Source organism: Hyaena hyaena, unplaced genomic scaffold (genome assembly GCF_003009895.1).
Source record: "Hyaena hyaena isolate Hyena2069 unplaced genomic scaffold, ASM300989v1 scaffold_38, whole genome shotgun sequence".
NCBI classification, from domain to species: Eukaryota; Metazoa; Chordata; class Mammalia; order Carnivora; family Hyaenidae; genus Hyaena; species Hyaena hyaena.
Window position 1 is genome coordinate 4,613,470 of NW_024080670.1, and position 12,710 is coordinate 4,626,179.

Genomic DNA, 12,710 nt, shown 5'->3' on the forward strand with positions numbered 1-12,710 from the left:
CCACAGAGAAGACCGTCTGCCTGTTGGGGAGCCGCTGCTGGGAGAGAGGCATGGGGAGCCCGGGTGGGGATTTCCTCCAGGGAGGAAGGAGGGGAGGGAGGGGGAGGCCGGGGAGCCCTACGTACCTGCAATGCCTCTGTGTCCAGGGACTTCCTCTTTACCTCCAGCTGTGTCAGCTGCAATAACTCTGTTTCTATTAACTTAATCTAAACAGAAGATGAGACAGTGTTTTTTATTCACATTAACCAAGGTTCAAGTCTGTGCTGCTCTCTGAAGGCCATGTGGGGTCTAAGATACCTTTTGAGGGGCTCAAGAATGAAGGGGACTTAGGTGCCTTGGGAACCCCCTCAGTGGGAGTTTAAAATAATGAGCTGTTTCAGGGCCCCGAGCGCTTGTGGGGCACAGATGGGCCCGTCCTGGTGAACTGCTGCGCAGGAGCTGATCATAGGGCCTGGACCAGAGAGGGTGCCTAGAAGCTTATGGAATGGAGACAGGCCTTCCTTTAAGGTTCCGGCCAGAGCGCAGACCAGACACGAGTCCTCACCGTGTGCCGTACTTGCCTGGCCCTCTTGCTTCCTCTAACTGCCATCATAGAGGAGAGCAGAGGGTGATAGAGGGGACAGAGTAGTACCATCAATGGTGGCGGCTGATGCTTACAGAACATTCTGTGTGCGAGGCCTGTGCTGGGGACTGGATCTGTGTCATTTCACCAAATCTCTTCTGGGTATTAGGACGTATTCTTGTCTCCATTTTACAGATGGGAAATTGAGGCTCAGTGAGGTTAAGTAACTTGCTCAAGGACACAGAGCAGGTCAGTTGGTGATCCCTTTCCTGGGGATCTCCCTGCTCAGGGTCTGAAGGGGAACAGCCTGGCCTGGTGGGTCAGAATCACCCACAGGGAGGAGGTCTGGGGGTCAGACCCCATAGCCAGTGACTCCTCTGCCCTAAGCCTGCGACTTATGGCTCTCGCCCCTAAGTTCCTATGGCCCCACCAACCCCTGGTCAGAGGAATGAGCTTCATGTCCGGCAAGGTGGGGTTGAAATTAAAGAGGGAAATAAAAAGAGAAGTTGGTTTTGGCCAAAAAGGAAAAGAATAAAAAAAAAATAACATGCAAAAACGTACACTTCAAAGTGTGCCAGAGTAGGATGTGATGACCACTCCCACCACCTGAAGGCCGAGTCCGTCTCCAGCCTGTGCGCCCATGGCCCACCTCACCCGCTGGAAAGCCCAGGGGGTCCAGCACAGCCCGCAGGTCAGCTGGGACCTCAGCAAGTCGGCCCTCGGGGACACCAGGACCCGCTGCCTGCCCCAGCGGGACACCCCATCCACCCCAGCTCCTCCACCTGAGCCGACTGCATTTCCCCAGCGAGGGGGGCCTGTCTGGGGCGCGGTGGGTGCAGAGGCCGCCCAGGCACTCCAGGCCGCACTTGGGCACTACCCTTCCCTTCCGCCCAGGGCGTCATCGGAAAGGAACCAGTCATGTCTGGGGGAGGCCGCTCGCTGAACCAGCACAGGACTCCCGTGCTGCCCAGGAAAGCACTGCCCGCAGCACCCACCTGCTTCCTGATCCGCTGGTGCATGAGGTCCTTCTTCACCTGCAGAGCCTCAAATGCAGCCTTCTGCATGGCACTCTGTAAGGGGGGGGGGGTGCTCAGCAGGTGCCTGGCAGCCTTGCTTTCCCAGGGGTTCGTACCAGGAGAAGACTCACAATCTGCTCAAAACACCTTAATGTAGGGCTACTCTGTCAGCAAGATCGTGACTTTTCAGCTCACTTGTTCACATTTTAGAGAATACTTACGAAAGGCTTAATAGTGCCAGACACTATGCTCAGTGCCATTCCTGTACTGTACATGGACATCCCTCGGCCAGTGATGTGTGGGGGCTTTCACTGCCCCATCTCACTGATGAGGAAGGCAAGGGAGCAGACAGAGGTGTGCAGTTTGGAAGCAAGAAGTCAAGGGCCCTTGGTGCTCTCGTGTGGGCTCTACCCCCATGGTGCCATCACCATGTCCTCGTCCCTGAGGCCCTTACGATGGAGCCACACAGCACTGCCAGGGAAGTAGGGAGTGCTCCTCAGACCGCCCTCTCCCTTTCTCTGCCCCACTCCTTCCGGAGTCTGTACATCTATAAAAGGACAAAGCATCTTGGGTTTTATAAGCTCTCTAAGGACAGGGCTCCACGTGGATTTCTGATGCTCTGCCTCAGGCTCCCTGTGCCCATCTTTTTTTGTTTGTTTGTTTATTTTTGAGAGAAAAGAGGGAGGGAGGGAGGGAGGGAGAGAGAAACAGCACAAGCCAGGGAGGGGCAGAGAGAGAAGGAGGCACAGAATCTGAAGCAGGCTCTGGGCTCTGAGCTGTAAGCACAGAGCCTGACGCAGGGCTCGAACCCACGAGCTGTGAGATCATAACCTGAATGGAAGTCGGGGCCTCACACCCTGGGCAAGGGCTCACCTCCTGCAGGATCTGACTGATGGCTTTGTTCTGATCCATCTGCTGCCATGACAGAATTTGCTGGAATCGCTCATCCATTTCGGCCATGCTGCCAGAAAGACAACAAGTTAATTCACTTTCTGAACATTTTCTGCCAGGGACCTTAGAGATTAAGATAAACCATTTACTCATTCAACAACATTCAAGAAGGACCTGCTGGGGGCTACGTCCTGGGCTGGGCACAGACAGAGAGTGTGTCTGAACCCCATGGCCCCAGAGTCAGCATGTCTCTGGGTACTCTCATCCACCCCTCCATCGAGCTCCCCTCTACAATGCCTTGTGAAGTGGTGGCCTGGCCTCTGCCCGATCACCTCTGCCAGCACGGAGCTCAGGACCTCCTAGGTTGAGCCACTTGGGCCATGAGGAAGCTCTCCTGCTGCAGCAGTAACATCCGTGCCCCACTGTATGCCCCCAGCGCTTCTCACCCTGGCCGTGCGTCTGCTCTTAGTCTCTGAGAACAGGTCTAGTGCTTTGGGCACAAAAATTCAAGCCCTGCATCCTCACATACGTCTATACTTCGTCATAATCTTGGTTTTGTTTCAATCTTCCAACAACCCCAGGGTAGGTACTCTGACTTATCCCTTTTTTTCTGATAAGAAAACTGAGGCTCAGGAAAGAAACTAACTGGCCCAACACGTCACAGTTACGGACAGAGGAAGTGGGCCCTGGATCCAGGGCTGTCTGCTGCCAGGGCCCACATTCCTAAGCACGATGTTCTGCCACCGAGAAAGGAAGAAGAGGTCCCTGCACCTGTAAGGTCATGGGAGAAGCTGGCAGCTGTGGTGGGGGGCGAGGGGGTCAGGAGTGGAGAAACCTAAGGGCAGCCAGTGCTCCTGGCCCCTCTCTTGAGCACCAACAGCTTTTCTCCACTGGCTGTGCGGACACCTGTGGCTCCTTCAATAGACAAACCCACAGAGACGTGGTGAACTTGGACAGCCGGACCCGGAGCTGCCACCAGTGTGAAAGCGACTCCCTTACCATCCCCTCCAGGACACCCTGCTTCCGACTCAGGCGGATACTCGGAGATCACACCCCGCTCTGCCTGGGTTTGAACCCTGGCTCGGCCACATGCTAGCTGAGTGTCCCTGGGTGTGTCACACGGTCTCTCTGAGCTGGAGCGGTTGTGGCAAAACGGGGTGAGTAACAACACGGTCCCTCGTAGATTCAATACGCTAACACACATTGGTTGGCCGAGCACCTGGCTCACAGAAAGTGTGGGAGAAGGAGTGATCGCGGTCACTTTACCATAGCCTGACACAAGCCTGGGCTCCAGCTAGAAAAGCCACGAAGGCCAGTCACCACTTGCCCCGGACGGCATGGCTGAGGTGGCGGTGGGAAGGTCAGTGCCCCACTCTCACCCCATGGTCCTGGGGCAGAGCCAGCACCGTCAACTCAGGAAGCCTCTCCTTACCTTACCTGGAACAGGCCTGCTGGACCAAGTTCTGCCGCTGGGACTCGTAGGCCACCTGGAGGAGCCGGTTCTTGCAGCTCTCGGTCAGCATCTGCTGCATGGCAGCTGGGGAAACACGGAGGGGGGGGGGCTGAGAGACGGGCGCCACTTCTGGGGGGCTTGGAGGGCTCCCCTCATCACCCACCTCATCGTCACACTTAAAAAAATACACTTTTTAAAACTATGCAAGTAACTGAGAGGGGAAGGGGGGTGATGGGCATGGAGGAGGGCACTTGTGGGGATGAGCACTGGGTGTTATATGGAAACCAACTTGACAATAAACTATTAAAAAAAAACATGCAAGTAACTTAAGCTTGAAAGGCTAATTGTAAAAACACTGAACAGCACACACGCAAGATCTTCTACCATCTTTGTCACCCAAAGATATTAATTTTGACATAGTATATCCTTCCAATTTTTAATGCATATTTATAGATTAAAAAAGCTAAAATGAAAGAATTGAAAGCAGAGAACTGGACATTTATACACCCGTGTTCACAGCATTGTTATTCACAACGGCCAAAAGGCAGGAGAAACCCAAGTGTCCACTGATGAACAAAATGGTATATACATGCAATGGAATATTTAACTTTATTGAGAGAGAGAGAGCACACACACATGTGAGCATGAGTGGGGGTAGGGTGCAGAGAGAGGAAAAAAAGAGAAAAAAGAGAGAAGAGGAGAGGGCAGGGGGAGGTAGAGAGAATATCCCAAGTAGGCTCTGCACTGTCATGCACTGTCAGCCCGGAGCCTGACACAGGGCTCCAACCCATGAAACCGGAGATCATGACCTGAGCCGAAATTAAGAGTCGGACACTCCAGGGCGCCTGGGTGGCTCAGTTGGTTAAGTGTCCAACTTTGGTTCAGGTCATGAGCTCACAGTTTGTGGGTTTGAGCCCCATATCAGGCTCTCTGCTGTCAGCCCAAAGTCCACTTCAAATCCTCCGTTTCTCTCTCTCTCTCTGTCCCTCCCCTACTGCTCCCCCACTTGAGTGGTCTCTCAAAAATAAACGCTTAAAAAAAAAAAAAAGTCCTATGCTCACCCAACTGAGCCACCCAGGTGCCCCCGCACAATGGAACATCGTTCACAGCCTTAAAAAGGCGGGAAGTTCTGATACCTGCTCCAACATGGATGAGGACGTCATGATGAGTAAAAGAAACCAGTCACAAAATGACAAATGCTGTATGATTCTGCTTATGTGGGGTGACAAGAGTCGTCAAATTCAGACAAAATGGAATGGGGCCTTCTACAGGAGCTGGGGGGAGGGGCATGGAGAGGACGGTTTAATGGGGGCAGAACTTCAGTTTGGGAAGACGAAAAAGTCCTGGAGATGGATGCTGGAGATGGCTGCGTGACAATATGAAGGTACTTAGTGCCACAGAACTGGACAATTAGAAGTGGTTAACGTGGAAAATATTATGTTATATATTTTATTACAATAAAAAACATTAAAAATGTTACAACCCTAAACACACCACTTCTCACTTTCTGTCACTACCTCCCCATGTCCAGGAGGCGGTGTGAGGGTACAGCTGCAGGGGACTGTGGTGCCCACATCACCGAAGTTTATTTAGATGATGTGCTATCTGGGAGCATTTGGACTCTTTTTGCAATTGTTAAATAATAAACGTCTTTGCTCAAACATCCTTGTGCAATCTCATTATTTGATTCTTTCCTAAGAATAATTTTTAAAAGAGTACAGTTGTTTAAAAATATTTTTTAAGGGGTGCCTGTGTGGCTCAGTCAGTTAAGCGTCTGATTTCGGCTCAGGTCATGATTTCACAGTTCGTGGGTTTGAGCCCCGCATCAGGCTCTGTGCTGACAGCTAGCTCAGAGCCTGGAACCTGTTTCAGATTCTGTGTCTTCCTCTCTTTCTGACCCTTCTCTGCTCATGCTGTTTCTCTCTCTCTCAGAAATAAATATAACATTAAAAAAAATTAAAAATTTTTTTAAATGTTTATTTTTTAGAGAAAGAGAGAGCAAGCAAGCAAGAGCATGCACGAGCAAGAGAGCACAAACGGGAGGGGCAGAGAGAGGGAGACACAGAATCTGAAGCAGGCTCCAGGCTCCGAGCTGTCAGCACAGAGACCGATGCAGGGCTCGAACCCACAAACTCAGATCATGACCTGAGCCAAAGTCGGCTGCTTAACTGAGCAACCCAGGTGCCCCTAAAAGAGACCCCGCACCCCCCACCCTGAGACTCACAGGCAATCTCACGCCTCCGCAGGTTCTCTGTCTCCTCCTGAGTTATGGACATCAACTGTTCCATCCTTATTCTAGAAACAAAAGAAATCCATCCATTTATCCAGCAGATGTGAGATTTCCAATGGAAAATCCCAGCAGATGAACACAGCCTTCTCCAGGAAGTCCTCCTGGATGTGCCAGCCTAGGTGTGTTCTTGCTGCATCTCCCACTTCCAGGGGAGCCCAGTTTGCCTCCAGCCTCGTACACAAAGGATCTTGCATAAAAAGATAAACATTTCCTTAGAAAAGTGGGCACAGGACACAGAGGGCCACTTCACGATGCTTAAATGCAGGTGACCATAAACACATGGAAAGAGGCTTAACACCACTGATACCTAAAGATCTTTTCACCTACCATATTGGGACATTAGGAAAACCAATACCACCCACCAATAGCAGCAGCGAAGGTGGTGAAAGGGCACTTTTGTGTCCTGCTGAGAGGAGAATAACCTGGAAAACGTCTTCTGGAAGGTAATGTGGCAAGACCTATCAAAAGGTCCTTTGAATGTTTCCCTCAAGAGTGTTCACGTGAATGCATATGGGGATATTTAGAAAATATTTGCCCTAAGACTGCTTGTAATTATGAAAAACTAGAAACTTCAATGTCCACAGAGGGCTAATTAAGATTTAATCATGTCATGGAATAGTCTACAGCTATTACAAATATGGTTTTTGGCATGGAAATCCACCCACGATGTAGTAAATGGAAATGAAAAAGCATGGATGTGTGTGCACGCCGCGTGTGCATACGTCGTTCCCCCAGAGTAAACTAGTAATGGCGGCCTGGAGGGAACAGCATCGTCTCAAGTTTCTGGTGGGTCGCGTTTTTGTTGGAGAAAGCATGCGTGTACCTTGGCCTCCTGCCCAGGACCGCAGGCTGCTCAGGGGAGGCCGTATCTGGTGCGTTGCTGGATCCACAGCCGAGCCCAGAGGGCCCAGTGCAGAGAGGGCACCGGGTTAAGTGCGAGCCAAATAAACCAGCTGGCCACAGCCCAGCTTGGCCTTGGCCTCCCTGGTCAGGCTGCAGCAGGCAGGTGGAGGGGCTGCCCTGCAACCCTATGGGGACTCCCCAAGCAGCCAGGGGCCTAGAAGGTGGGCGCAAGGACCACAGCCAAGTCCACGCTGCTATTTTGAGATTCCAGGGAACCAGGGGGAGTCTGGTTAATCTTGGCAGGGAGGTGGGGGCAAGAAGGGAAGATGGAAAGGATGGGGAAAGAAGGGGGGCTCGTTCCTCTTAGCTCAGATCTTTCCTAATTACTGAAGTGGCGTGTCCCAATAAACAGGGAAAACACGAAGGAAAAAACCCAAAGATCACCACCTCTAATGTCTGGTAAGCTACTCAGAATTGGGTTCTTTTGCTTTCTGAGCGCAAATACGCGCTATGTCGTGAAGAAATTGTACACTGTTTTGCCTTAACTGCAGCCCCTGATTTTCTACTCCATGACAGATGGTTTCCCTTAATAAGAAATGGATTTTTCTAATTTTTAAAATGTTTTTAATGTTTATTTTTGAAAGAGAGAGAGAGAGTGTAAGTGTAAACGTGTGTGCAGGGGAGGGGCGGAGAGGAAACAGAATTCAAAGCAGACAGCACTGAGCTGTCTGCACAGAGCCCAACTCGGAGCTTCAACTCACAAACCGTGAGATCACGACCTGAGCTGAACTCAGATGCTCGATCGACTGAGCCACCCAGGCGCCCCTCTAATTTTTTTTATATTAGCAATATAGTTGGACGTTATATATATTTTTATTTGTGTCTTAATTTTTCTCAGGAACGTACATGTGTGTTCAACGTGCAGGCAGTGATTTATTTTTGACTCCATATTCCTTACAGCGAATCTCCTTAGAGCTTTAGCAAACGTGTTCTGGCATAATCCTGGACAACCACAAAATGTTCTCTCCCAAGCCCCTGCCCCCATCACGAGGCAACGCCAAGGAAGTGCCAGAGTCAAACACTAACCTCTCATTTTCCAGCGACTTCAAGATCTCGGAACTTCTCTTTTGCCTGCAGAGCAAACCATAAAGCATCCCTGCTGGTGTCGCCGGCAGGCCTGTTCGCAACAGAACTGCTCTCCCCTTCTCTGCACTGGCTGTGCAGCTCAGTAACTGGCCCCGGGCCCCTCAGCCCCAGAACCTCGGCGCTCGGTGCCCTTGAGCCAGTTACTCATTCCCACCAAGCCCCCGTTCCTCATCTGCAAAATGGGATCATAATAAGAAAAAGGCTTCATGGGGTATTTGTAAAGAGTAAGAGAATATACACAAAGCGCTTGGCACGTAAGCAGCACCTGACAAAGGGTAGCTTCCCGGGACACCCCGGCGGGGAGAGCACGCTGTGCGGCTCGCGGCAGGCTCGCTCGGGCCCTGCAGAGCTGCTGTGTGACAGGCCCGTAAGGGAAAAGCAAAAGGAAGCCTGGAAGCAACAGGGGATGTGGCAAAAGCCTGTTTCAGGGTGCTTTCCACAGGGGACCCCACCTGGACCTTCCTCCATCTGGCTTCCTTTCCCTCAAGCCCACTGAGGCCTGCTCCCAGCAACCCCCACCTCGGACAGGTTTTGTTAAGGCAAATCTCACTGTGGGTTGCATGGCTGACCTCAGGGAACGTGTTACTCGGAACTCAAAATATTGGGGCAGGATGTGACTTCAACTCTATTAAGCCCACTCATCACTTTATAGATGGGGAACCTGGGGGGCATGGGGCCAGATCAGATTCTCTTCTCTTTGGGTTGGTGCAAATAGTACCAGGATTGGACCCTAACAACGAAAACCTTGGGGGCAGGAGTGTAGACTACAGGGGAGAAATGGGCCCCTACCCCCAGGCTCTTCAAAGGGCACCACATGGGAGGAGGCCTCAGGGTCTGTGGACTGGGGGCCTGACCTCTGATTCTCCTGCAGGAGTTTCTGGATCCGATTGGAGATGTTCTGCTCTGTTTGCTTCAGCTGCTCCTGCAGCCGCTGCCGCTCCGCGTCCAGGCAGCGCTGGCGCTCACTCAGGCCCTGCTGCAGCCGGGACTGCTCCTGCAGCGGGACGGGTGGCCGTCCTGAGCTGGCACCAAGGGCCCTTGCAAGGGGTCTCAATCCCTCCCCCCCCCCCGGAGGGAGTGCGCAGACAAGCCGGACCCCGCGTGGCCGCTCACGAACCTCCTTGACCGTCTGAAGGATCTCGTCCTTCTGATTGCTGCTCTGCTGAAGGAGCTGGGCATGTTCTCGCTGCCCGAGTTCCAGGCGCCGTTCAAACTCGAGTTTCTCCAGCATCTTCTGTTCCTGCAAGAACGTAGATCCTGGTGAAGGCTGGCTAGGCTCTGTGGGCATTCGGCCACGGGAGCAGGGTGTATCTACCCCTCAGCTCTGAATAGTGCAGGCTGTTAGGTCTTAAGGTTGAGTAATGACTCCACCCTCCCACCCCACTCCCCGCCCTGCCCGTCTCCCTCACCTTCCTGCCCAGGGCCCAACTGTAACAAAACAGGCTGGTCACTGGCAGAGCCTAGTGGCTTAGAGTCTGGGGTCTCTGAGCCTCAGGCTTCTCATCTGTGAAGGGGAGCTAGCTCGTCACCCACGGAGGCTGCATAAGGATGTGGTGAGGCAATGTATGTAAGAGGAAAACTTTAGTTTACCCTCTAACTTAGAGGCAGAAAGAAGTTGTTCCCTCCAATCTTTTTTAATAGTTGAGATCTTTGATAAAAAAAAAAAAAAAGTGACCAAGGAGGAAACGCATTTTCTTACCTTCCTCTTCTCATAGTCGGAGAACCTATTCTGGGGGTGGGAGGAGAAAAAAAGACAGTGATGAAGAGGTGGACAGCCCATGGCCAGAATTGCTGGGCAGCGGGACACCATTCAGACTCCTGGGCCCACCCCAGAGCGCTGCAGCAGAATGGTGTGGCGGGTGGGGACGAGGAGGAAGGGTAGTCTGATAAAAGGTCCCAGATGGTTCTAGTGGACACCAGGGTCAAGAACCACCTGGTTCGGCACATTGTAGGAAGCTCTTCAGGACAGTTCTGGGGTGCGGCACGGAGGAGGGAGACCAGAAGTGGGATATGTGGCCCCCTGTCCATACAGCACGCTGCAGTGCCCCAAAGCTCTAGCCCATCAAAATACTGCAAACGCACAAAGTTATGTGTACTTGTTCCTGCAGAAGTGTTAGATACTAAAAATTTTTAACATTTTTAAGAAAGAGAAAGAGAGAGGGAGAGAAAGAGAGAGAGAGAGAGAAGGGAGAGTGCATGAGCAGAGAAGCAGGTGGGAGAGGGGTGGTGGGGTGGACAGAAGATCCGAAGCAGGCTCCATGCAGATAGCAAGCCTGATGTGGGCTTTAAACACACAAACTGTGAGATCATGACCTGGACCGAAGTCGGGCGCTTCACCAACAGAGCCACCCAGGCACCCTCTTATAGAAATGTTCTCAAGAGTGAAAACACCTGCGGTAACTCAGATGCCTATCAACAGGCGGTCACTTGGGTAAGTCCTGGTGCATCCATGCAATGGATCACACATCGTCAAATCTTGGGGCAAACGTGGGGAGCTACCCAGAAGCCATCTTTCCCTCTCTGGGCAGCAGGATTCTGTTCTGGTCAGAGGAGCAATGAAGCTCAACTCGGAGTTTTGTATTTGTTGAGAAGGAAGTCAGCTTGTGAATTACCTTGGGGAGAGGGGACATTCACGTAGTTTACATATTTCTGTATTGTTCAGACTTGTAATGAGGAGCATGAACTACTCTTGTACTGCAACATCCACCCACACGTGCGTACACACACACACACACACACACACACACAGATTTTTTAAGTGGCCTTGTATTTAGTTATCCAGGTTGGAGGCCAAGATTGGTCTCTGTCTGAGCTGTAAAAACAGCATATTTTATAGAAATCAGATTTGTCCCATGCTGAGGTAGGAATAAAAATTTTTTAATTAATTTAATTTTTAATTATACAGATAGTATCTGGGGCATCTGGGTGGCTCAGTTGGTTAAGCATCTGACTTTGGCTCAAGCCACGATCTTGTGGCTCCTGAGTTCAAGCCCCACATCCAGCTCTCGCGCTCTCTCTCTCCCCCCCCAAAAAATAAATACACATGGGGGAGGCACCTGGGTGGCTCAGTTGGTTAAGTGTCTCGACTTGAGCTCAGGTCATAATCTCATGGCTCGGGAGTTCGAGCCCCACATCGGGCTCTCTGCTGTCAACACAGAGCCTGCTGTGGATCCTCTGTCTCCCCCTCTCTCTGCCCCTCCCCTGCTCACTTGTGTGTACGTGTGTGGCCGCACAAGCTCTTGCTCTCAAAAATATTAAAAAGCTTCATAAAAAATTATAGATATAATATATTCTCCTTATAAAAGATTAAAAGACAGCATGTAAGTATTCACGGACCATGCCCCAGCCTGATCCTGGTTCCCTCCTGCCATGTAACTACCATTATCAGACCCAAGTCTATGCATCTATTTACATATAATTTGTGCCTTTGGAAAATAGATTTGTCTCTGTGCTCGTATATAAATACATGTTTTATGGAAGCCATAATTCACATACTCTAAAATTCATCCTTAGTATGCAGTTTTAGACATTTTGACCAATGCAGTCATGTAAGTGTCACTATAATCAAGACCTAGAACAATCCAAAATTCCCTGTCCGTCAGTCATCAAACTGCACCCCTCTTAATAGCTATTACTGATCTGTATTTGAACCTTCTAAGCATGAAAAGGGAAATCTACTAAATTCATCATGTTCTGCAACTTGTCCTTTTTATGTACCCAAGTGTCCCGTGATCTGAGCCTGCAGAGATCTAGCTCGTGGTATGGATAGGACACAGGTGGCTTAGCCCTTACCCACTGAGAGACGTTTAGGAAGATTCCAATAGGTCACTACCGCAAATAAGGCTGCAATGAACATTCTTGTGAATGTCTCCTTGCGCGAGGGGGTCTCTGGGGATACATACTGAGGAGTGGGGCTGCCGGAGCCTGAGCTACTGGACCGTATTATCAGGTTATCTTCCATGGTGGGAATACCAGTTTCCCAAGAACAATTTAGGAGGCCATGATTTCCCCACACTGTGGCCAGGAAATTAGCAAAACAACACCTGTACCAATCTGAGGGTGAAATGGTATTTTAATTCACCACTCTCTGATTACTAGGGAAGTCGGGCATTTTTTCATATTTACCGATCATCTATCTACATTGTCTTTAAGTAAGCTCTACGCCCAACGTGGGGCCTGAACTCATGACCTTGAGATCAAGGGTCACACGCTCTATTGACTGAGCTAGCTGGACGCCCGACATCTATACTGTTTTAGGCTGTAAAGTACCTGTTGATATACCTCTGGCCCATTTTTTTTTCCCCTCTTGGGATGGTTCTCTGTTTCGACTTACTGCTTCGGAAGAGCTCTTTGTATATTCAGTCTACTAATCTTGCATCAAAAATATTCATTGCAAATATTTTGAGAGGAAAAATGGGCACAATTTCCCAGGTGGAAATTGCCCCTCCCTATCTCTCACTGAGCTGTCAGCCAACAGACAAAACCACAAAGGCGCTCGAGGTGGGCCCT

At 50.8% G+C, this 12,710-nt stretch overlaps 1 protein-coding gene across 4 annotated transcripts in view; it reads right to left on the minus strand.

Moving 5' to 3' along the window:
• The window catches only part of LRSAM1 (leucine rich repeat and sterile alpha motif containing 1), a 37,958-nt gene that overhangs the window by 9,147 nt on the left and 16,101 nt on the right, over positions 1 to 12,710 (minus strand). For all 4 annotated transcript variants that reach the window (XM_039229579.1, XM_039229580.1, XM_039229581.1 and 1 more), the window contains 9 exons: positions 9,901 to 9,930; positions 9,319 to 9,441; positions 9,056 to 9,195; positions 8,142 to 8,186; positions 6,147 to 6,217; positions 3,907 to 4,006; positions 2,452 to 2,539; positions 1,558 to 1,632; positions 126 to 206 (listed from right to left, as the gene is read on the minus strand). In XM_039229579.1, coding sequence (XP_039085510.1) covers positions 126 to 206; positions 1,558 to 1,632; positions 2,452 to 2,539; positions 3,907 to 4,006; positions 6,147 to 6,217; positions 8,142 to 8,186; positions 9,056 to 9,195; positions 9,319 to 9,441; positions 9,901 to 9,930 — 753 coding nt within the window. The remainder of the gene's footprint in view (positions 1 to 125; positions 207 to 1,557; positions 1,633 to 2,451; positions 2,540 to 3,906; positions 4,007 to 6,146; positions 6,218 to 8,141; positions 8,187 to 9,055; positions 9,196 to 9,318; positions 9,442 to 9,900; positions 9,931 to 12,710) is intronic.